This window comes from Hyperolius riggenbachi, chromosome 8 (assembly GCF_040937935.1).
Source record: "Hyperolius riggenbachi isolate aHypRig1 chromosome 8, aHypRig1.pri, whole genome shotgun sequence".
In the NCBI taxonomy this organism is placed as follows: domain Eukaryota; kingdom Metazoa; phylum Chordata; class Amphibia; order Anura; family Hyperoliidae; genus Hyperolius; species Hyperolius riggenbachi.
In genome coordinates, this window is record NC_090653.1 from 38,541,970 (window position 1) to 38,567,735 (window position 25,766).

The 25,766-nt window shown below is 44.6% G+C and overlaps 1 protein-coding gene across 1 annotated transcript in view; it reads left to right on the plus strand.

Annotated features, from left to right (window-relative positions):
• The window catches only part of LOC137527284 (antigen-presenting glycoprotein CD1d-like), an 85,332-nt gene that overhangs the window by 37,368 nt on the left and 22,198 nt on the right, over positions 1-25,766 (plus strand). The window contains exons 3-4 of the mRNA XM_068247793.1: positions 11,558-11,815; positions 14,846-15,124. Coding sequence (XP_068103894.1) covers positions 11,558-11,815; positions 14,846-15,124 — 537 coding nt within the window. The remainder of the gene's footprint in view (positions 1-11,557; positions 11,816-14,845; positions 15,125-25,766) is intronic.

The window sequence follows — 25,766 nt, forward strand, 5'->3', positions numbered from 1 at the left end:
ACCTTAGAAGATCTATGCGCATGTCGGGGTTAAACGGCCAATAAATACATAATACAAGTCATCTTACTAGCTATGGACCAGAAAATCTGAAGGGCCGCAATCTGTGGAGAAGTAAGCGAGTATTAAGCTACAGGGGTAGATATGTGTAAATAAATGCACTTAAAAAGAGAGCACCATCCCTACACATAACAGACCAATAGTTCCTCAATTCCATGCCGCACGCACAGATCAAACAGAAACCCCATGACGTGCCTTATGATAAAGTGTAAAGTGATATGTGCATAAATAGTACCAATACACTGCATACAATTGTGAAATCCCACAAAGAAACAAGCTGCCAATGATGTACAGAACACGTGCCTCAGGAGCCAAGATATGCATTGCAGTGTATAAAATGTCAGCGAGAATAGAGGTTCACAGGACCAGAAAATAAAGCATCATCCACCCATACACTAATATAGCATACATACTATGTGACCTAAGCAAAAGTATATAGATCATATGTGTCTTAAGTAAACCGGTCCAAACTAACCCGTGCATAACTTAGCACTCTATAAAAGCAGTATGCATCAGTGATCAAATTACAGTAAAAACACCCAAGTACACCACAACCCAAGTAGTGTTGGGCGAACACCTAGATGTTCGGGTTCACGAACGTTCGCCGAACATGGCCGCGATGTTCGGGTGTCCGAGCCGAACTCCGAACATAATGGAAGTCAATGGGGACCCGAACTTTCGTGCTTTGTAAAGCCTCCTTACATGCTATATACCCCAAATTTACAGGGTATGTGCACCTTGGGAGTGGGTACAAGAGGAAAAAAAATAGCAAAAAGAGCTTATAGTTTTTGAGAAAATCGATTTTAAAGTTTCAAAGGGAAAACTGTCTTTTAAATGCGGGAAATGTCTGTTTTCTTTGCACAGGTAACATGCTTTTTGTCGCCATGCAGTCATAAATGTAATAAAGATGAGAGGTTCCAGGAAAAGGGACCGGCAACGCTAACCCAGCAGCAGCACACAGGCTGGAAGAGGAGGCGCAGGAGGAGAAGGCCACGCTTTCAGGCGCAACTCAGGCCTTGCATGAGGACAAAAAAATGCGTGCGCAAAGCAATGCAATGAGTAGTTTTCAGGACACAATGGGCTATTCGGAGGAGCTATTCCCACCCCCACAATCTTCTACCTGTGAAAGGTCAATGGAACAGCCACAAATGTTGTGCCCGGATTCACAACCTTTTTCTGTGGAAAATGCACCTCGCACTGAAATGCAAGGCGAGGCCGAGGATGAACATGACGTCAACAACTCAACATGACGCAAAATGGGGGCGGAACAGAAAGCTGCTTTCAATGTTTTGAAGGCCTTAATTGCCTCCGGTGGCCAGTTAGATGCATCATTCATCACACCCAAATCCCAGAGCAATGTGTGCAGGAATTTGAATCGCAGGAGGTGTACCGAGATCATCTGGACAAGTGACCAAGTGACCAAGTGACAAGTGACAAAGTGAAAAGTGACAGTGACCAGTGACAAAGTGACAAAGTGGCAAAGTGACTGACAAAGTGACCACAGTGACTGACAAAGTGACAAAATGACAAAGTGACCAGTGACAAAGTGACAAAGTGACAAAATGACAAAGTGACAAAGTGACCAGTGACAAAGTGACAAGTGAGAGGTTGTTCTGGGGAGCTCTATTCCACTGCACACAGTCACATATGAGGAGAGGTCTCGTCGGGACTGCTGATCCTCCTCAGCTTGCTCGAAGCCTTGAGGGTTCCTGAAGATCCTCTGCTTGGAGTTCGCCGGGGTTCAGCTTGGTGTCGGGGTCGGCGGCGTCCTCCTCACTCCAACGTGGCAGATCTTCTGTTGAAGGGAAAAAAAAAAAACATTTTTTAAAGTCCAGTACCGCTTCTGAAGGACTCACCAAGAGATGCAGGAGCGCTTCAATCTAGCGCACCATCGCTCGCTGGGTGATGTCCCTCCCTACGTGCTGGAATTCTACGCTGCACATGCTAGCACGCTTTTGCGCAGTGCCGAGGCGCATTCCAGCAGCTAGCTACCAAGCTTCTGTGGATCTGATTGGGCCACCATGTTGGACCTCTGCCAAGTCCTCCAACATTTTGAGCAATCCACGTTGCTTGTGACTGAGCAGTGACAACTCTACAGTCAGCATTACAATACCACTGCTGTGTTTACTGAAAAAATCAATGTTGAAGATGGAAACCGCTGGCATGATGCAAGTGGGGGAATCTGAAGATGAAAACGATCAGCGTGATGATACCAACATCAGGCAATCTGCCTCAGGAAACGCTGGTCCCAGCTATGACAAAGAACAGGACGAGGAACAGATGGAGTTGGAGCAGGAATTGGATGCCCCCACTGCCGAGGGACAGAGCGGTGCACGTTGGACTTCCACAATTTAGCGGGAATGGACAGCAGAAGAGGAAGAAAGTGATGCTGGTGACGAATATGGTGCATCACAACAATCACAACGCTCACAAGAACATGAAGACAGAGGAGTCTGGCAGGACTCTCTGGCACACATGGCTCAATTCATGCTAGTCTGCATTGAACGCGGCCCGCGCATTATTCACTATTCATTATTATTCATTATTCTGGACAACACCAATTACTGGGTTTATACCCAGTTTATACAAACACAATGTTAAAAAACTGATTGAAGAAAGTGTCAGACAGGTCAAAAATGGAACAATTCCAGCAGGCCCTTGAGGATGGAGACTTTAGAGAGGAGATTGACATCCTCCTCCTTCTCTAGCCAGTTGTACGCTGACAGACTGACTTCAGCAAACCCAGGAGGACCAGGAGGGCAGCAAAGAACACAAGCTGCTGCTAGTGCCCAAAAGGGAATGGTATTGGCAGTGTCCTTGGAGTGGGAACATTTTCTGACACCCATGCAGCAGCCCACAGAACAGGAATCGGGCAGTTCCACGTCCTCCAACACCGATCGCCTGGAGAAGATGGTCAAGGACTACATGGCGTAGCTGTGTTGAACAATCCATCTGCAGACAGACGGTGAGTGTGACAGCACAGAAGGACCATGGCAACTCACTCATAGTACCACAGTTTGATAGTGCTGCCCAAAAAATTATATGGATCCGTGGACCCGGGCAGTATTGGGAACGCAGATTTTAGTACCTAAACACACGATACAACATGTTTTCCGGGGTCGGACTCTGAGGCACATACAGATGGTCCCGATCATCATCCTCATCATACAACTCTTCTCCTGAGTCTGACCCACCCACCACCTCTGCCACCCCGACATCCCCAGACACAGACCCCTCATCGTCCTCAACATTAACTTGGGATGCTGGCCCGAGCCCGACCTCCTCCTCCACATCAGGCCCCATCATCTCCTCAATGGCAGCCCTCAATAATCGCTCTGGCGCCGGACCGATGGACACAACGTTCTCCTCCGGGGAGGGCTGCTGCTGACCACTGGCTGCTGGGGTGGATGTTATAGCTTGCGTGGGGCGTTGGCTGTTGCTGTTGTTGGGAGTGCTGCTCACAGCGGAGGTCTCTGAGGAACTCATGGTGAGCTCATATAGTGGTTGACGGTGAGTGGAGTATTACTGATCCCAGCAATATACACACTGACTGGCAGAATACGCAATGCTATATAGTGGTTGACGGTGAGTGAAGTACTACAGATCCCAGCAATATACACAGTGACTGGCAGTACAATGGTATAGGTGGGTGAGCAGAGTACTACAGATCCCAGCAATGCTATATAGTAATGGGGTGACTGAGTGAGCGGCAGTGTACTACTGATCCCAGCAATATTATACACACTGATTGGCAGAGTACGCAATGCTATATAGTAATGGGGTGACTGAGCGCCGGTGTACTAACGATCCCAGCAATATTATATACACTCAGTGGCAGAGTACACAATGCTATATACAGGGAGTGCAGAATTATTAGGCAAATGAGTATTTTGACCACATAATCCTCTTTATGCATGTTGTCTTACTCCAAGCTGTATAGGCTCGAAAGCCTACTACCAATTAAGCATATTAGCTGATGTGCATCTCTGTAATGAGAAGGGGTGTGGTCTAATGACATCAACACCCTATATCAGGTGTGCATAATTATTAGGCAAATTCCTTTCCTTTGGCAAAATGGGTCAAAAGAAGGACTTGACAGGCTCAGAAAAGTCAAAAATAGTGAGATATCTTGCAAAGGGATGCAGCACTATTAAAATTGCAAAGCTTCTGAAGCGTGATCATCGAACAATCAAGCGTTTCATTCAAAATAGTCAACATGGTCGCAAGAAGCGTGTGGAAAAACCAAGGCGCAAAATAACTGCCCATGAACTGAGAAAAGTCAAGCGTACAGCTGCCAAGATGCCACTTGCCACCCATTTGGCCATATTTCAGAGCTGCAACATCACTGGAGTGTCCAAAAGCACAAGGTGTGCAATACTCAGAGACATGGCCAAGGTAAGAAAGGCTGAAAGACGACCACCACTGAACAAGACACACAAGCTGAAACGTCAAGACTGGGCCAAGAAATATCTCAAGACTGATTTTTCTAAGGTTTTATGGACTGATGAAATGAGAGTGAGTCTTGATGGGCCAGATGGATGGGCCCGTGGCTGGATTGGTAAAGGGCAGAGAGCTCCAGTCCAACTCAGACGCCAGCAAGGTGGAGGTGGAGTAGTGGTTTGGGCTGGTATCATCAAAGATGAGCTTGTGGGGCCTTTTCGGGTTTAGGATGGAGTCAAGCTCAACTCCCAGTCCTACTGCCAGTTTCTGGAAGACACCTTCTTCAAGCAGTGGTACAGGAAGAAGTCTGCATCCTTCAAGAAAAACATGATTTTCATGCAGGACAATGTTCCATCACACGCGTCCAAGTGTTCCACAGCGTGGCTGGCAAGAAAGGGTATAAAAGAAGAAAAACTAATGACATGGCCTCCTTGTTTACCTGATCTGAACCCCATTGGGAACCTGTGGTCCATCATAAAATGTGAGATTTACAAGGAGGGAAAACAGTACACCTCTCTGAACAGTGTCTGGGAGGCTGTGGTTGCTGCTGCACGCAATGTTGATGGTGAACAGATCAAAACATTGACAGAATCCATGGATGGCAGCAGGGGAGGACTGGGACCTTTTGGCCTGGGGGGAAACACAACCTAGAGGCCCTTTCCCGGCAGTCCTAGCCCAAAGCCATATATTTTTTGTGAGCAAACGTATTAAGTGTAAAGCAGCACAGCATTACATGCAAATACATACTGTAGATTATCTACATAGAGCACCTTTAAGATAGTGAGATACAGTGAAACAAAATGTGCAGCTGAAAAATCTGCAGCATCTGAGTTACGTTATCCTGTCAATAGGCCCCATAAAGCTTGACTCCTCATCCCAGATCGTCCTCCATCTGTACTGTTTCTCCCCACGAAGGAAGAAATTAAAATGATATGGGCTGAGGGGAGAGCGTGGTTAACAAACTATAAGTGAGTAAATATCAAGGGTGCCCTATCTGTTATTACCACTCAGTAGCTGAAGGAATCACTGTAGTCGTATGAACACATTGTCCCGCTGCCAGTGGCATAGCTAAGGAGCTGTGGGCCCCGATGCAAGTTTTACAATTGGGCCCCCCAAGCACTCTATACATAACAACTGATACGGCGCACCAAAACCTGCCAATGGCAACTACAGTGTCAGAGGTGCAAGAAGGGGATGGGAAATAGCTTGTTAATGATTACCACTATTCAAAGTATCTATAGAGGGGATTATTATGAGCAAAGGATCAATAGAGAGCTAAAACTGTAGTTGAGGGAATGCCCTTTGGGACCCCTCTGGCCCAAGGGCCCCGATGCGGTCGCAACCTCTGCAACCCCTATTGCTACGCCCCTGCCCGCTGCTGCAGAAACCTCTTCCCAAGAAACAGGGCTGTTACTAGCCTTTTTGTCACCCCAGGCAAGGAACCTGTGTTACCTCCCCCCTTCCAAAAAAAAAGCAAAACAAAAATCACACACTATAGAACCCAACCATATGATATAAACCACATGCCATGCAGTACATGCGGCCACCATGCAAAAAAAAAAATCAGCAGCTACAGTATTACGTTGCCTACAAAATAAGTTCCGACATGATGGCCTCATAGAACAATTTCAGGTATAATGTCCTTCACATTGCAGGATCAGATTATCAAGCAAGACCGTCTTCATTTCAGAATACCTTTTCACAAACATTATGGGATATGCAAATATGTTACCGCCTGTTAAGGTGCGTAGACACGCACTACTTCTGCCAACGATGGGTCCCCCAGACCGTCCTGTTGGGCGCAAGTTCTGCCGACAGTAGCACGTGCGTACGCGCTGTCGGCAGACTGATAAGGCCGTTTCTGAACGATCCTCTGAGCGGATCGTTCAGAAACAGCCTTATCAGTCTGCCGACAGTGTGTACACACGTGCTACTGTCGGCAGAACTTCCACCCAGCGGCAGGGTCTGGGGGACCCGTCGTTGGCGGAAGTAGTGCGTGTCTACGCACCTTTAGGAAAGGTAGGTAGGATTAGATTGTGAGCTCCTGTGAGGACAGTCAGTGACATAACTATGTACTCTGTAATGTGCTGCAGAAGATGTCAGTGCTATATAAATACATAATAATAATATGGTAGGACATTAGACTATGACTAGGGTAGGATTAGAGTGTGAGCTCCTCTGAGGACAGTCAGTGACATGACTATGTACTCTATAATGTGCTGCAGAAGATGTCAGTGCTATATAAATACATAATAATAATATGGTAGGACATTAGACTATGACTAGGGTAGGATTAGAGTGTGAGCTCCTCTGAGGACAGTCAGTGACATGACTATGTACTCTGTAATGTGCTGCAGAAGATGTCAGTGCTATATAAATACATAATAATAATATGGTAGGACATTAGACTATGACTAGGGTAGGATTAGAGTGTGAGCTCCTCTGAGGACAGTCAGTGACATGACTATGTACTCTGTAATGTGCTGCAGAAGATGTCAGTGGTATATGAATACATAATAATAATATGGTAGGACATTAGACTATGACTATGGTAGGATTAGATTGTGAGCTCCTATGAGAACAGTGTCATGATTATGTACTCTGTAATGTGCTGTGGAAGATGCCAGGGGTGGGTGGATGCGTGTGTATAATAGAGATTTTGTGGGAGAGAGGGACAGATATATGAAAATTAGACAAGAGGGACAGGAATGTGGGAAAGAGAAATGGAGTACGTAAAAAAGATGGGGGGGCATGGTGAGGGAGACAGAAGAAGACAGAGAGCATGAGGAAAAGAGAAACAGTTACAGCAGAGATCACACAGGACTGCAGCCATCTCTGTCCCATTCGGGAAGGACATGCTGATGAAACAAGCCATAACATTTGGGAGAGAGGAGATAGCAGGGGAGGAGGAGGGCCTGGGAAGAAGAGACACACACTTGGACAAAACAAAAGATAAGGGAGGTCAGAAAGTCAGGCTGGCAATCAATCTAATCTCCCGAGTTTGCAACTTACACTGTCCTGTCACCGCTGCCTTCTATATGTGTTTTAGAGATGCTCCCCGCTGCTCTCTCTTCATTCACCTCTGAATTCACTGATGACACACTTTAAAATCGCCGCTAAGACAGGGGGCGGGGCGCCACATCTAGCAGTAGCAGGAGAAGAGCAGTGATGTGTATTGCCTGCAGTACTCGTCACACTGGCCGCTCAGCTGATCTTCTCTCGGGCCAGCCGCTGGTGAGACTAATCACTGCAGCCTATCTACTGAACAGGGCGCAGGAGGGGACCTTTTTTAAAGAGGAAATAAGTCGTCCCTTTCCTCTTTTGCCAGACATCCAGCCAGCGGCCCAAAACACAGAGGCAGGAGGCGGCCCGGGGGGAAGCTGCCCCCCATCCCCCCAGGCCAGTCCGCCTATGGATGGCAGGCTTTTGAGTGTCCCTGCAAAGAAAGGTGGCTATATTGGTCACTGATTTGTTTTTGTTTTGTTTTTGAATGTCAGAAATGTATATTTGTGAATGTTGAGACGTTATATTGGTTTCACTGGTAAAAATAAATAATTGAAATGGGTATATATTTGTGTTTTGTTAAGTTGCCTAATAATTATGCACAGTAATAGTCACCTGCACACACAGATATCCCCCTAAAATAGCTAAAACTAAAAACAAACTAAAAACGACTTTCAACAATATTCAGCTTTGATATTAATGAGTTTTTTGGGTTCATTGAGAACATGGTTGTTGTTCAATAATAAAATTATTCCTCAAAAATACCACTTGCCTAATAATTCTGCACTCCCTGTAGTAATGGGGTGACTGTCTGAGCGCCGGTGTACTAACGATCCCAGCAATATTATATACACTGAGTGGCAGAGTACACAATGCTAAGTAGCAATGGGGTGACTGAGCGTTGGTGTACTACAGATCCCAGCAATATATACACTGATTGGCAGAGTACACAATGCTAAATAGTAATGGGGTGACTGAGCGTTGGTGTACTACAGATCCCAGCAATATATACACTGATTGGCAGAGTACAGAATGCTAAATAGCAATGGGGTGACTGAGTGTTGGTGTACTACAGATCCCAGTAATATATATACACTGATTGGCAGCGTACACAATGCTTTATATAGTAATGGAGTGACTGAGCGTTAGTGCACTACAGATCCCAGCTATATATACACTGATTGGCAGCGTACACAATGCTTTATATAGTAATAGAGTGACTGAGCGTTGGTGTACTACAGATCCCAGTAATATATATACACTGATTGGCAGCGTACACAATGCTTTATATAGTAATGGAGTGACTGAGCATTGGTGCACTACAGATCCCAGCTATATATACACTGATTGGCAGCGTACACAATGCTTTATATAGTAATGGAGTGACTGAGCGTTGTTGTACTACAGATCTCAGTAATATATATACACTGATTGGCAGCGTACACAATGCTTTATATAGTAATGGAGTGACTGAGCGTTGGTGCACTACAGATCCCAGTAATATATATACACTGATTGGCAGCGTACACAATGCTTTATATAGTAATGGAGTGACTGAGCGTAGGTGCACTACAGATCGCAGCAATATATACACTGATTGGCAGAGTACAGAATGCTAAATAGCAATGGGGTGACTGAGCGTTGGTGTACTACAGATCCCAGCTATATATACACTGATTGGCAGAGTACAGAATGCTAAATAGTAATGGGGTGACTGAGCGCCGGTGTACTACAGATCGCAGCAATATAACACTGATTGGCAGAGTACAGAATGCTAAATAGTAATGGGGTGACTGAGCGCCGGTGTACTACTGAACGCAGCAGCACACACACACACTGACTGGGGGGGACCCTGGCTAGCCTGGCTGGAGAGCGAGAGATACTCTATCTAACCTGCTTGCCTACCCAAAGCTAATCCCACAGACAAATGACGGGGAAATGATCGGGATCGGGTATTTATTTACCTGAGCAACTTGACCCGTTCGGCCAATCAGAGCGCGTTCGGGCCGAACCACGTGACCCGTTCGGCCAATCACAGCGCTAGCCAAATGTTCGGGGGACCGTTCGGCCATGCGCTCGCAGTTCAGCAATATGGCCGAGCTTTTGCCCGAACACCATGAGGTGTTCGGCCGAGCCCGAACGGTGCCCGAACACCAAAATGTCCGTGCAAATCCGAACAGTGGCGAACACTGTTCGCCCAACACTAAACCCAAGTAAATAATAAACACCAATATGGTGAAAACAGATGCATTCCATAGGAAAATAAAAGTATATACCTGATAAATGTAGAGAAAATACAGTCCGCGTCGTTACCTCGGGCGGCAGACAAACTTTTAGTCATTGCATAATTTTGTTCCTTTCACATAGTTTATAGGGCATTCCTCAAGCCAAATACTTTTTTGTTTTTGTTTTAATACTCTAATAATACTCTAATTCCCTATAAACTAAACAAGCCTCACCCACAGCTTACTAGAGAGCCTTGGCACTCTCAGCCTTAGTAGCAAGGGCTCATGGGAGCTCTGTTTGGGCAGGAGGAGGGGGAGGTTACTAGCCAGAGATTTTAGAGGCAGAGGGGAGGAGGGAGGAGGAGAGGGGATTGGGAGATACAGATCTGTTTATCACATTACACACAGGCAAGCTGAACATGGCTGCCCTCTTGTATCACAGGAATAAATAATAATAAACAGTTGAAGCGGTTTGCAGCTAGATTTGCTGTGTAAACTATCTAAACTTTAGATAAGATATACAGACGAGGTACTTGTTAAAGTTAGTTTTTCATCTCGAATCCGCTTTAAAGGAGTTGTCAGGCAAAAATTAAGAAAATAAGCGCTACTTACTGGGGGCTTCCTCTAGCCCCAAGCTCCCAGCACGTCCCTCGCCGCAGCTCTGCCCACAGCCGTTCGCCGGAGCTCCGACCCGGTCCCCGGCGATGACGTCAGAGCGACCTGGAGGTTGCTCTGTACTGCGCCTGCGCGATCGGCGCTGTCAATCACCGCCACGTGGGCCGGAGCGGACTGCGCAGACACAGTAGTTCTGCGTCTGCGCAGTCCGCTCCGGCCCACGTGGCGGTGATTGACAGCGCCGATCGTGCAGGCGCAGTACAGAGCGACCTCCAGATCTGACATCATCGCTCTGACGTCATCGTCGGGGACCGGGTCGGAGCTCCGGCGAACGGCTGCGGGCAGAGCTGCGGTGAGGGACGTGCTGGGAGCTTGGGGCTGGAGGAAGCCCCCGGTAAGTTGCGCTTATTTTCTTAATTTTTGCCTGACAACTCCTTTAAAGCGGATTCGAGATGAAAAACAAACTAGTGTGAACTGCAATGGAAATTGGACATACTGTATACTTTAACCTCCTTAGCGTTACGGACGAGCTGAGCTCGTCCGGTAACGCCGCTGTGCACCGCTCAGGCCCTGGTGGGCCGATTTGCACAATTTTTTTTTCAAACACGCAGCTAGCACTTTGCTAGCTGCGTGTTTGTTTTGATCGCCGCCGCTCACCGCCGATCCGCCGCTACCCGCCGCGAAAGAGGGCCCCCCCTTAGACCCCTTGCGCAGCCTGGCCAATCACCGCCAGGCTGCGCTATGGGGTGGATCGGGACTCCCCCTGATGTCATGACGTCGATGACGTCATCACGATCGTCGCCATGGTGACGGGGGAAAACCATACAGGAAATCCCGTTTAGAACGGGATTTCCTGTTGCGTAATAGCGCCGTCGGCGATCGGAGGGTACGGGAGGACGCCACAGGGAGGGGGGAAGCATGTAGCTAGCGATAGGCTAGCTACGTGTTAAAAAAAATACCTTCAAAAAACCCTCCCGCGGCCGTGCGCCGCAATGTTTCAGAATGCCAGGGTTAATACAAAACATGCTTGCAGCAAGTTGGAATATTGCTGTCAGTTACAGCGCATGACTGTGAACAGCCCCATAGAAGTGTATGGGAAGTGAGCTAACGTGCAGAATTATTCTGCAAAGCAACTGACCACTGTGAAATAGGCCTTACTGTAATAATGTGGAGAATGTTGCATACAGTCCTATCTTGAGTTTTGTCTTTGCATTTAGGGTGCTACGAGCTGGTGATCGTCCAAACAGGAGAATTTACAGACAACCTGACGATGCACCCCTGGGGTACGGCACAGTTTGGTGGGATTGTGACCCACTCTTTCCACAATGCATCTGAGGGGATCGTCTTCACCCAGAGCTGGTCTAAAGGGAACCTGTCAGACTTAGAGTGGAAGTTCATCGATATGGCCCTTATGAACTATATCTATTATTGTCACAAACATGCCATAACCAGCTTGCAGGCCGCAGGAGTGAAAGGTACAGCTCACCACTGTTACTTGCGATTTTTTGCCAAAGTCATTTTTGTGGTGAACATTACGGAAAGTCGTGCGCAATCGCCAATGACTTGCGTAATGGTCCAGCCCATTACTGTCAGTCCTGTGTAGAATAAAACAAAATACCTTTTCCTTTTGCTCTCTTCCACTGAAAGCAAAACCCCTCACCCACATCCTGTGTCAGGTCAGAAAGGAATTTCACACCTGACTGACCTTCCGCCGAGGACCATTTCCTGCTTCAGCTCTCTCCCAAGAAACCAGCTCGAACTGGTAGAGATAAGATATTCCCTCCAAAATCATACAATCAAACAAAGAGAACTTTTATGTATTTGTAATTCAAAATAGCCTTGTCGCAGAAAGACAAAAAACACATTTTCTGATACCTAGAAATCAGTTCTATCATTCACCTGAATTACAATTTTCTAGCTATCAGGAAGCAGTAGAGAAACGGCTTTAGCCGCCTGCGTAGAGAAAATGCGATAGAATAGGCATGTGTAGCCTCGTCTGATACAGGGTCGCAGACCGCTTATGAATATAGCCTCGGATTTGCGATCCGCCAATCTGGGGCTGAGTCACACAGAGAATTCATAAATGTTAATTTTTTTGCTCTGAGTCTGGGGGGTGGAAACCTGCTGATTAGGAGGTAACCCCGCCTTAAACACACCTACTTTCCAGGTAGTGACAGCCCAAAACTCAGGTCCTATAAAAGTGGGGCGGGACCAAACCCACGCAGTTCTCCAAATTCCATCAACCAGGAAAGTCCAGGCATGCGTTCAAGGGGAACCGACGCATGCTATGTTCAAGGACTCTTACATTAATGCCTTCTTTTAAATCGGACTCTTTTTCTTCATTCTCCAAATGGACTGCAGCCATAACTAAGTAAGAACTTTCTGATTTTATTCCTTTTTATTTTTAAGCTCTGTGTGTATATGTTAATTGGTGTATATAACTGTATGTAATGCATTTTTGTTATTAAACGTTTTAAAAATCGTTTAGCGCTTATGACCTGTTGCTGAATATACACAATCGTACCTATTGTCCTGAAATCGCTACCCTGTGTTTAATAGAGGTGTGCCTTTATAACCCGTATGCGAGAACCCGGCCCAGATATAACGATCTGACCCAGATACCTGCATACTGCTAAGGGTTAATAGAGCGTTCTCGAAGTCCTAGTATAATTACAGTAGCGGGCTGTGTAACCCGCTTCGTGGCAGATCTTTGAATTGTATGTGTGTGGTGAATCCTCTGGCGTCTGAACGCTCCCTCCGCGAGTCAGTTCATCAAATTGCGAAGTCGGGTTACCCTTTGTGATGAGCAAAACGACCGTGTGAGAGGATTTCTGATGCTGATCGATTGACCCCATCCGCAGGCCGGCCTTGCGGTCTGTGACAATTTTCACATCAAAATTTGTTTTTGAGAAATTTGTCTGCGAATTTTTGAATAAGAATACCGGCTTTTTTTTTTTACCTCACTGCAGCTTGCGGATCCTTTCTGTTATTGTAGCAACAACGTATTGTGAGCTTTGGAATTTGGGGCCCTGGGGAAGTTTGGGCGTTGCCATAGGCATCCATGTTAAAAGTAGCGATTAGTGGCTATAATAGTACATTTGGGGGCCTGTTATTTTAAGCGGCAGTTTGTTTATTTTATCAGTGCCCAAATTTCCTACGATAGCCGCTAATCTTACCCAAACGTACCCAGCGCCTCTGGCGCCAGACAGAATAACAAAGGCAGTGCAGAGGGACGTAACTACAAATCACTGAGCCCCCCAGCAAAGCTTTAATAGGGCCATACCTATCTCTTCCTTCCTTGGTGACCCTCAAATCCTGGGGGTCCATCTTACAAGGGTCATAAAATAAGTGTGGCCATCATAATCTTTACACTCCTAACAATTGCAGTCACAAAAATACCTGGGGCTCGATTCTCAAAGCCTTTCGAACACTTAGCACGACAGTGAAAAGCCGCTTTGCACGTGCTAACATGTGCGTAAAGGTATGTGTGCAAACGCAGAGTATCGTGATCTGCAGTGACTTCACGTGATAATGATACTTAGCAAGTCACTGCAGATCAAGCAAGTGGAATGTATATCTTGAATCATTACTGTATAGATTTCATTATGCGATGCGCGTAAGACTTTTGCCGTGTTACCTTACCGCACATACTGTAAGCACCAAAAGATATAGGTTGTTTGTCGAGCAAACAGATTTATAAGTCCCTAGATAGCATTCAGGGGAATTGTATTCATACCATAAACATAAAGAAAAAGGCTCCCCTTAAGAGTGATATCCGGTATATATAGAAATCAATCCATATAGTAGTTTGTATTAAAAATAATAACTTTTATTAACAATCAATTCACATAAAAACATTAAAACGCATAAAAACCCCCATAATTCCTATAATAAGGAATCCCTGGATGTGATTACAATAACATCAAATTACAATGAATCTGGGCAAGAGATTAAGCCGTGCAAAAAAGAAAGAGGAGGCTGATATGAGCCACCAATTAATACGTGATAAACCTGCAACATAAAATAAGTGTATAATATTCGTGCATAAGAGGTGGGATAGCGGGCTGCGACCCACACCCAGAAAAACCGGGATATGCTCCGCAGTCCACACCCCACCACCCGTGCCGTTTAAACAACATACATGTGTAGATCACATTCACATTCATAAAAACAAAAGGTGTATTAGTGCATAATAAAGTGCAATGTGCAGGCTATACTGATGCCCAAGGGTATTACCTTACAAAACACACAAATCCAGAGTGGAGGATGCCGCCCTACGCGCTCGCAGAGTACCATCTGCTTGAAGCACATGCAAACTATGGTGCTAAGTAGTTTGCCCGTGCTAAGTACTTAGCACCCTAGTTAGCACGTGCAAAGCATGTTAACACGTGCAAAGTGGCTTTTCACTGGCGTGCTAACACTTTGCACGCTGTAGTGAATAAAGCCCTACATGAGTAAGTAAAATAGCATTTTGTTTTGACACGAATGTCCACTGTTTCTATCAGGCCCATTCACAGCACAGATCCTGGCTGGATGCTTTTCTGATCCTGAGACAACAAAGCTTACATTTTACAAGCTGGCTCTGGATGGTGAGGATTTGCTGCATCTAGATGTCGATCAAGGTATCTGGATATCTTCCCCATCTCCATTAGCCTCTCGGGTAAGGGAGGAACTGAGTGCAGACAAGCACGCCATCAAAACCATCCAAGTATTCCTGATGGGACCATGCAAATTACTGGCCAACAGCCTCCTGTTCTCTGGTAGACCTACTCTAGAAACGAGAAGTAAGTGACAACTTTGATTCTCTGTCTAACAGAACTTAAAGAGGAACTGTAAATAAGAATTCACAATAAGGTAAACAGAGGAGTAAATAGGATAAAAATTGTTAAAAACTTTAACATTTCTAGGGAGGCAGTGGTGGACTTACCTTCCCTGAAGCTGACATAAAATTGGCGATTTTCAAACACATACGAATTTATTCACATACTCCAGAATACAATGCAAAGCGTTTCGCAGGTATAATCCCGCTTCCTCAGGGAGGAGTATATAACTGTAAAATCGGAGACATAAAAAGTGCCATCAGAATATTGTTTATATTTTTGTAGATAATGTAAATAACAACAACTTATTTTATTTTTTTGTAAACAAGGATTGAACTTCATCCCAATCAGTAGCCGATGCCCACTTTCCCATGAGAAATCTTTACCTTTTCTTGAATAGATCATCAGGGGGCTCTGTATGGCTGATATTGTGGTGAAACCCCTCCCACAGTGTGATGTCAGGGCCTAGGCCCTGACAGTTTCCTGTCTGTGAGCCTTGTTGCATTGTGGGAAATAACAGCTTTTTCCAACTGCCAAGCAACCAGTATGCCCCTCTGTGCATATGTACTGTAAATCTGTTAAAAAAAAAACCTTTTTGGCCTATCGCATTGTTAGGGGGTGTGGATATAGACAATGGCAGCAAAGATGATGACCTGCAGGCTGATTGTGGATCAAACAATATAAACCCATTACATGGTGAATATCAATCATTTCTTCTCTCTTCCATTTTTTAACTTCTCACTCTGCAATGTATTGATTTATTTTTTTCCTTTTTTCACTTAAGTTTCTCTTTAACCACTTAATCTAATCTGGACGGATATATTTGTCCAAAAATCGCCACTCAAAGGCAATCTGGGCGAATATATCCGTCCAGCAGTGTTTGCGCACGCGTATCAGTGTGCAGGTGGCTCAGGATCGATTGCTGAAGAGGAACCAGTGTTCCCGGAGGCAAACGATTCCCTGCAAATGAATCAAACGTCTCCAATCAGGAGGTATTTGAGTCATGAACCAAAATGTGTTGAAAAAAAGATCTTGCACTCCCTGGTATCTTCCAGGAGAGTGCTTACCGTCACCTAGTGGTCAAAAAGTAAATTTAAAGTAAAAATGGAAAAAACTAAATAAAAAAAAACTACCCGTATTTTTCGGACTATAAGACGCTCCGGACTATAAGACGCACCTAGGTTTAAAGGGCAAAAACCAGGGGAAAAAATATATACTAAACCTGGGTGCATCTATGGTCTAGGAGTGTCTTATGGACCTTTCCTCCCCCCAAGATGTCTAAGTTACACTGCTAGGCTACACTAACAACTCCTGCTGCCCCCACACACTATACTAAACTACACTGCACTGCACTAACCCTTGCTGCCCCCCCAGCTAGACTGCACTACACTACACAAACCCCTGCTTACCCCCAACCGCCCAGCTACACTGCACTACACAACACTACACTACCTACACTACACTACACAACCCCACACTACCTACACTACACAACCCCCACCCCAGCTAAAATAACCAACCAATACAATAGCATTAAATGAGATCTCACCAGCCTGAGTGGCAGTAGCTGGGTCCGATCTGGGTGTCCATGCTGTCCTAATGAGGTTCACAGTGAGGTGGTGGCATCAGCAGCAGCAGCGTGATTCACGGCGTTATTAAACAGCATAGGAGCTGCCTTTGATCTGTAATCTCACTCTGAGTGTCTAGCAGTGCGATCCAGTCTGCCCTCAGCGTTCCAGTCTGCCCTCAGCGTTCCCCGCAGCGCGATCCACACTGTCTCTAAGTGGATGAGGAAAAGCAGCTGTAATCCTCCACAATGATTACTGATCTTGCCCAGCAGCCCCGCAGCAGCGCAATCCAAGCTGACAAAGCACATCTTCAGCCACTATAGCGACAGAGTGCACAGCGGCTTCCGTACTGCTTTATTTACTTTCATCATCACATGACCCCGGCACACGTGCGCCGCGGTCATGTGGTGATGTAAGTACGCAAGACAGTACGGAAGCCGCTGTGGACTCTGCCGCTATAGCAATCGCGGGGCTGCTGGGCAAGATCAAAGAGTAATCGTTGTGGAGGATTACAGCTGCTTTTCCTAATCCACTTAGAGACATTGTGGATCGCGCTGCGGGAAACTCTGAGGCAGACTGAAGATCAAAGGAGAGGCATTGTGAAGATTACAGCGGCTGCTCCATTGCTGCTTAGAAACAATGGGGATCGCTCTGATAGGTGAGATTACTGATTAAAGGGCCAGCATTGGGGATAATTACATCAGATTTTCATATGCAGCTCAGAATGTATTGCGCTGCTGCCACCCCACTGCGGACCAAGGAAACAAGTACCTGAATGTTACATTCGGACTATAAGACACAGTAACTTTTTCTCCCCACTTTTGGGGGAGAAAAACAAAAGTTTGCTTTCCTAAAACAGAAAGACTTTGCGATAATTCAGGTTGGAGTGACCTTGAGATGTCTCCCAGGCACCACTGCTGAATATATGCAAATTAACCATTGTACTCTGGTTAGTCTGTTCCTTTTGCGGGAGAAAAAGTGCGTCTTATAGCCCGAAAAATACGGTAAATAAAAATTGATTGAATTGTTTAAAAAAAAATACATAAATCGTTACCTTAGGGAATAAACTTTTTAATATGTAGTTTGTAAAGGTATATTACTATATACCTTATTACTTTGAGCCTATATAGGCTTGTAATTAGTGATGGACGCAAAACTGAAAAAATGCACCTTTATTTCTAAATAAAATATTTGCGCCATACGCTGCACTAGGGAAATATTTTGAACGTTGCAATAACCGGGACAAATGGGCAAATAAAATGTGTGGATTTTATCCACAGCTGAGCATTTTATTTTAAAACTATAATGGCCGAAAACTGAGAAATAATGATTTTTTTCCTTTTTTTTTCTTATTATTCCTGTTAAAATGCATTTAGAATAAAATAATTCTTAGCAAAATGTACCACCCAAAGAAAGCCTAATTGGTGGCAAAAAAACAAGATATAGATCATATAGGTGTGATAAGTGCGTACGTTAATAAAGGGCGCCGGGAAAAAAGGGCGCACGTTTTTAAACGATAAGCATGAATAACGTTTAAAAAAAATTGGTGCTATATTTCGTTTAAAAATAATGTTTTATAAAGTTATAAATCATTAAAAATGTGTATGAAATCAGCAATTGTATAAACGTTAATCTTCCCTGTTTAAAAAGTGAAATTTATAATAGCGTTTTATAAAACATTAATAAGAATGTTACTAAAGCTATACCTAACCCTACTCTCACACAGAACCCTCCCTGTACCTATCCCTAACCCCTAGATTCCCCTGGTGGTGCCTAAACCTAAGACCCCCCTGGTGGTGCCTAAACCTAAGACCCCCCTGGTGATGCCTAAACCTAAGACCCCCCTGGTGGTGCCTAAACCTAAGTCCCCCTGGTGGTGCCTAAACCTAAGACCCCCCTGGTGGTGCCTAAACCTAAGACCCCCCTGGTGGTGCCTAAACCTAAGACCCTCCTGGTGGTGCCTAAACCTAAGACCCTCCTGGTGGTGCCTAAACCTAAGACCCTCCTGGTGGTGCCTAAACCTAAGACCCCCTGTAAGAAGCATTAATAACGTTTTAAAAAATATTGTGCGGTTTTTCGTTTAAAAATAATGTTTTAAAAAAAAATTGTACAATTTTTCGTTTAAAAATAATATTTAAAAAAGATTGTACTGTTTTTCGTTTAAAAATAATGTGTAAAAAATTATAAATCATTAAATAATGTGTAATCATGAGAAGCAGTTATAAAACATTAAAAGTCTCCGTGCGCCGCTTTTAAAACGTTATTTTTCTCCGGCACCCTTTTTTCCTGTTGGGCGCCGATTAAACGATATTTATTATGGGAGTGAATGGCGGCGCCGTTTTTGTCCACCTGCCTCATGCGCCCAAATTTCCTGCTTCAGTGATAAGTAGCCATAAAATTATTGGCGAATGAATTGAAGGAGCACTGACTGGGGAAAATTGCCTTCATCCTGAAGGTGAAAACACCCACGGCTAAAGTGGTTAAAGAGGAATATATAGAAGACTGTAGTAGATTATTCAGGATACCCACTTTTACATGAATTATCCTGGTTTCTGCCTCAGGATAATATACAGGATTGCTGTATATTGCTGTCTATTGGTATGGAACTCCGCCCTCCGCCTTCTGTTTATTATGCAGAATTCTTCTCCTGTGTACGCTGGGAGACCAGGTGTCATTTCTACTCACTTCAGAACACACAGTAAGCAAACATTATGCGGTGATGCTCCTGCCGGCAGTTAAAGGACCACTATCGCAAAAATCGTAAAATTAAAAATACATGTAAAGACATACAAATAAGAAGCATGTTTCCTCCAGAGTAAAATGAGCAATAAATTAATTTTCTCCTATGTTGCTGTCACTTACAGTAAGTAGTAGAAATCTGACAGAACCAACTAGCCCATCTCCTTATAGGGGATTTTAAGGGTTTTGTTTATTTTCAAAAGCACTCAGTGAATGGCAGTTGCTCTGTCCAGCTGCCAAAAAAAGTGTGCAGCAAGCAAGGAAGCTGGCCAGCATCATTGTATAAATCCTTTTCAGGGAATTATAAAGGTCTTTATAAAGAATAACAGCCTTGCTGAGAATCCCCCAGGATGAGATGGACTAGTCCAAAACCTGTCGCTTCTGTCAGATTTCTACTACCTACTGTAAGTGACAGCAACATAGGAGAAAAAGTAATTTATGGCTCATTTTACTCAGCAAGAAAAATACTACTTATTTGCATGTTTGTATGTATTTTAAAATTTACAATTTTTCTCAATAGTGGTCCTTCAATATGTCACCTCTTGTGATACATTTAAGAACGTAAATCAGGGTGAGGACAGATTTTACAATGCACAGATGGATGTGTGGCATAAGCTGGTCAGAGAGCAAGGCAGATAGCAGCATGGAGCTTCTTGGACAACTGTAGTGAAAAGGATATGGAGGCTGCCATTTTTATTTACTATTTAACAATACCAGTTGCCTGGCATTCTTGCTGATCTATTTGGCTGTAGTAATGTCTGAATCACACCAGAAACAAGCATGCAGCTAATCTTGTCAGATCTGACAATAATGTCAGAAACACCTGATCTGCTGCATGCTTGTTCAGGGTCTATGGCTAAAAGTATTAGAGGCAGAAGATCAGCAGGACAGCCAGGCAACTGGTATTGCTTAAAATGAAATAAACATGGCAGCCTCCACATCCCTCTCACTTCAGTTGTCCTTTAAACAATATCAGTTGCCTGGCAGCCCTGCTGATCTATTTGGCTGCAGTAGTGTCTGAATCACACCAGAAAAAAACATGCAGCTAATCTTGTCAGTTCTGGGTCTATGTCTGAAAGTATAAGAGGCAGAGCAGGACATCCAGGCAACTGGATAAAAGGAAATAAATGAGGGCTGGTGCACACCGGAGCGGTTCTGGAGCGTTTTTTAAAGCACTTCCAGGGGGAAAACTGCTTGGCTAATGAAAGTGAATGGGCTGGTGCACACCAGAGAGGTTCGTTTTCCTCCCCAACACAAACTCAGGTCCTGCAGCATTTTTTAGATTTCTGAAGCATTTCTGCCTCAATATTAAAGCGGATCCGAGATGAAAAACTAAGTTTAACAAGTAACTTGCCTATATATCTTATGTAAAGTTTAGATGGTTTACACAGCAAATCTAGCTGCAAACAGCGTTAATAGAATATGATTATATCTTCCTGTGATACAATGACAGCAGCCATGTTGTTTGTAAACATTACACAGAGGCAGGCTTATCTGCATCTTGATCACTAAGGGCTCGATTCACAAAGCGGTGATAACTCAGTTATCACGCCTAAAAGACTTTAGGCGTGATAACCTTTGCACCACTGAGTTATCACCGATTTTTGCTCTAACTCGCGCGAAGTTTCCGCGCGTACGCGCGTACACGCGTACGTGCGCGCGCAAAGTCCCATAGGGCTTAATGGGAGCTTTGCGCGAAGCGGGGACGCTGCACGCGTGCGCGGTTGCGCGCGCAAAACTTTGCGTGCGGAAAATTCGCGCGAGTTGCTTCTTATCATGCCTAAAGTGAGTTTAGGCGTGGTAAGGGGCTTTTCACTGGCGTGCAAACACTTTGCACCGCTTTGTGAATCAAGCCCTAAGCCTTTGTCACTTTGGTCTCCACACTCACTCTTCCTTGGATCTGAGGGATGGAGGCGACGATGCTCTTTCTGGTTCCTTTTTTTAGGGATGCAGTTAGCATCCCAGCCACAAGATGGCAGCAAGCGCAGTTTCATCTTTACGCACTAGCACGGAACAGTTGCTTAGCAGCCGCGGAGTGCAGGTAATGACGTGGGAAGTAAGAGGGTTGCGAACGCGACGGCGTGACGCCTTATAGGTGGAAGACGCCAAAGCAAACGCACTATAAGCCCATGATGCGCTGAAACCGGCCATCCTAGCCGGTAAGCCACAAAAACTATCCGAGTTCCAGGTAGCGGTATTCCGCCCCTCTGATGAGGCTATGGAAAGCAAGGGCAAAACGGCTGTTAGGGCAGCCGCCCTGGAGAGCCCTTGAGCATCGGCGCTTCCATCCAGATCCGCATCTGCGACCATGGTCACGCAAGTATAGCCTGCACTGCTTGAATCTACACTCCCCGCATTTATGTGCATGTCATGTGCTTAGCATTCTGCTTTTGCAATTACTAACAGTTGGAGCTGCCTGAATTGTATGGATTATGACCAGTCCATAGTGTCACAAGTTGCTGGATGCATATAAAGTGACCTTGAAGCTTCTTACTGAGTGATTAAAGTGGTGACAGTTTTTACCCTGAAGTGCTTGCCAGTACAGTCTCTTTTTTTGTTTGGCTATTGGAAACTTGTTTCTTTGTGGAAGTGGCACCAGGACTGAGTCACTGGGATAAGCAGCAGAAGCACCACTGTCCTCCCCACTTTCCTCCTTTATTTATATATTGCCTGCAATGGCGACTTCTTTGGATGGGGGGATGGAGGAAGATAACATGACTGAAGTGGTTGAGCATGATCTTAGTTTGGACTTTTGCCAAATGGATATGAATGAAATGTAGGCAGTGCATGCAGGAAGAGACCAATGGAAAGATTTTTTTGTGGATGACCTGGCAGTGGATGGAAGAGATGTAGTGTTGGAAAGACTTGAGTTCAAGTTGGCAAGAGCAACAGCAAAGGAAATCAAATTATTTTGGTCTATTGCATCATTTGAACAATATGGAGATAAAGGTTATGCTTCTAGAGGTTTTCGTATGTATCAGGAACCACTGGAATATCAAGATGACCCAGTGATTATGGAGAAATGGCGCGGAGCGCATGTAACACATGCAAAGAATCTAATGAGTATAGTACAAGAACGCACAAAAATAGAGCATAAAAAGGTGAAAGGGGAAATTGCCGAGTTGCAAGGACAATTGAAAGATCTAATGCATGATGATGATTTTAAATCATTGATGACTAAGATTGATTTAAAAGGGGCTACAATACAAAAGGAAACTAAAGAAAGAAAGTTACGAAAGTTTTTACGAGATCAAGATGACTTTCAGAAGGGGAGGGTTTTCCAATGGGGAACTGGGGGCAGAGGCTTCCAGGGACGCCCTTGGAGAAAACGTTTCCCTAAAAAGCCCATTAAGCGAGATCATTATACTTCAGGGTCAGGGTCTGACAGCCCAGATGAGAAAGAAGGTGACGGGTCCATGAAAATTAAACAGAATAACCCAAATAAAAAAAGGGGAAGCGTCCAAAAAGAGGAAAAGACGGGGGAGGAGAAAGAGGAGGAGAAATAGATCAGAATCCCCAAGCGGGGATACTGAAACAAGTCTCTTGGAAGGGACTATCCCAGCACAAGAATAATTAATAAATAGTCCAAGTTGTGGAGAAACCCTTAAAGGGACACTTAAGTCAAACAAAAAAAATGAGTTTTACTCACCTGGGGCTTCCAATAGCCCCCTGCAGCTGTCCGGTGCCCTCGCCGTCTCCCTCCGATCCTCCTGGCCCCGCCGCCAGCCACTTCCTGTTTCGGTGACAGGAGCTGACAGGCTGGGGATGCGAGTGATTCTTCGCGTTCCTGGCCACAATAGCGCCATCTATGCTGCTATAGCATATATCATATACCATATAGCAGCATAGAGGGTGCTAATGTGTCTGGGAACGCGAAGAATCACTCGCGTCCCTAGCCTGTCAGCTCCTGTCACCGAAACAGGAAGTGGCTGCCGGCGGGGCCAGGAGGATCGGAGGGAGACGGCGAGGGCACCGGACAGCTGCAGGGGGCTATTGGAAGCCCTAGGTGAGTAAAACTCATTTTTTTTTTGTTTGACTTAAGTGTCCCTTTAACGTTGAAAGTAGTGATCAAAAAACGGACTCTGTTAATAATAAATTGACCGTTGTGAATCTAACAGGGGTCGATTTGCCACAAGATTGTATAGAACTTTTGAGTAAAGGCCTGAATTTTGGACTTACTCAAGAATTTGATTTTCATAAGTTTGAAGTGGATTTGTATAAAGCAACAAGGAAAATTAAGATTGATCACGTGTTTAATAAAACACAGGGAGAATCTATAAGTCCAACTCCTAATCCGTTAGGTTATGGTATTTCAAGAAATTTAGGATTTACTTTAAAATTGCAAGAGAGTGACTCTGCTATCTTGAAAGATCTATGTGATCTACTTGAAGAAACAGATGGAGGGGACATTAGTATGCCCTCCAAGTTAGAGGAAGACAACAAAGAAAAAGATCCTTTTCATATCAAATCTAAAACCCCTTTCCCTCTCCCTTCCACCAGGGTCCTCGGTTGATATTTTTCAAGAGACAGTACTAAGGGACGTGAAAGCTCAGATCTATCCTGGAATTTCATCAAATTTAAGTGATAGAGAAGTTAAAGCACTAAAATGGTTAAAATCGAGACAAGATCTTATTATTAAAAAAGCTGATAAGGGGGGGAACATAGTGGCTATGAGCCAGGATTATTATGTTAAAGAGGCCCAACGACAATTGTTGAATGAGAATTTCTATTTAAAATTAAAAAGTTATCCCACGAAGAAATTCCAGGATGGACTGCGTACGTTGCTTAGAAAAGGAGTTACTGGGAATTTTTTGAGCCAAAAATTGGGTGAACAATTGTTTGTGGAATGTCCACGACATCCCGTATGGTACTTCTTGCCTAAAATACATAAGTCCCTGGTCAATCCCTGAGGACGGCCTATAGTGTCTGGAAGGGGCTCAGTGACTGAGCCCCTTTCCAAGTTCCTCGACCACACCCTCGGACCCTTGGAGGAAATTCCCTCCTATTTGAAGGACTCAACCGCAGTATTGAAATTAGTAGACGAGTGGGAGTTAAGTGATGAATACAGCTTGGCAAGCATTGATGTAGTGAATTTATATGGTAGCATTCCACAGGAAAAAGGCGTTATTGCAGTTGAGGAAATTTTAAGATGAAATCATAAAGATAACAGTTATGTCTCCTTTATAGGAGAGTGTCTCAGGTGGGTATTGAGTTCCAATGCCTTTAAATTTGGGGGGGAGTGGTTTCAGCAAATGACGGGGACAGTGATGGGGACCCCTGTGGCCCCTGTCCTTGCAAACTTATACCTCTCCCTATGGGAAGAAGAATACATTTATAATTCTCGTAATCCGTATAGACAATATCTGGGGGTGTGGAAGAGGTATGTGGACGACATTTTGGTGGTCTGGGGATCGACCAGGGACAAGTTCCTAGAGTTTGTTGAATTTATACAGGATAATACTTTTGAACTGTCTTTCACAAGTGAATGGGGAGGAGGAGATATCACCTTTTTGGATTTAAGGTTGGTGATTGAGAACCACAAAGTGGTGACAGAGGGATTCAGGAAGCCGACGGCTACTAAATTCAGTCTTGCACGGAGGGAGTTACCATCCAAGACACACAATTGAGGCTATTCCATATAGCCAATTTGTGAGGTTACGTAGAAATAATTCAGAATATTCTAAATTTGTGGAACAAGCAATGGAATTAAAGGAAAGACTGTTAGCCCGAGGTTACCAGGAGAATTCAGAAAGCATTTGAGAGAGTCTCCAAGTTAGATCGATCAGGATTGCTGAATTATAAAACAAGGAAAAATAATAGAGATAGATTCCCGTTCCTGTTTGATTATAACCCGATGCATAAAAGAATTAAAGAGATTATTTTGAGGCACTGGCCAATTTTGAAAGATGATGGAGAAATTTCTCAGGATAAAAAACAGAGTCAATTGATCACGTTTAGAAGGTGTGAGACAATTGGAAGTTGTATCACACAGAGCGAATTCCGTAATGTGAATCAAGGAACTTGGTTAGATAAAGTAAGATGTAAAGGCTCGCGGCCATGTGGCCACTGCGTGGCATGTCCAAACATGGCAAAATGCAATTGGGTACAGTTAGGCCCTATTGAGTGGAGAATTAAGACCTTGATTACACGTAAGACTGAATTCGTGGTTTATGCGGTTATCTGTAATTGTAATAGGTATTACATCGGTATGACAACTCAAAGTCTGAGGAGACGAATTAGAGAACACGTTTCATGGAGGGAGGACCTCTGAGATGAGAGGTGTAGGTTTACTACATATT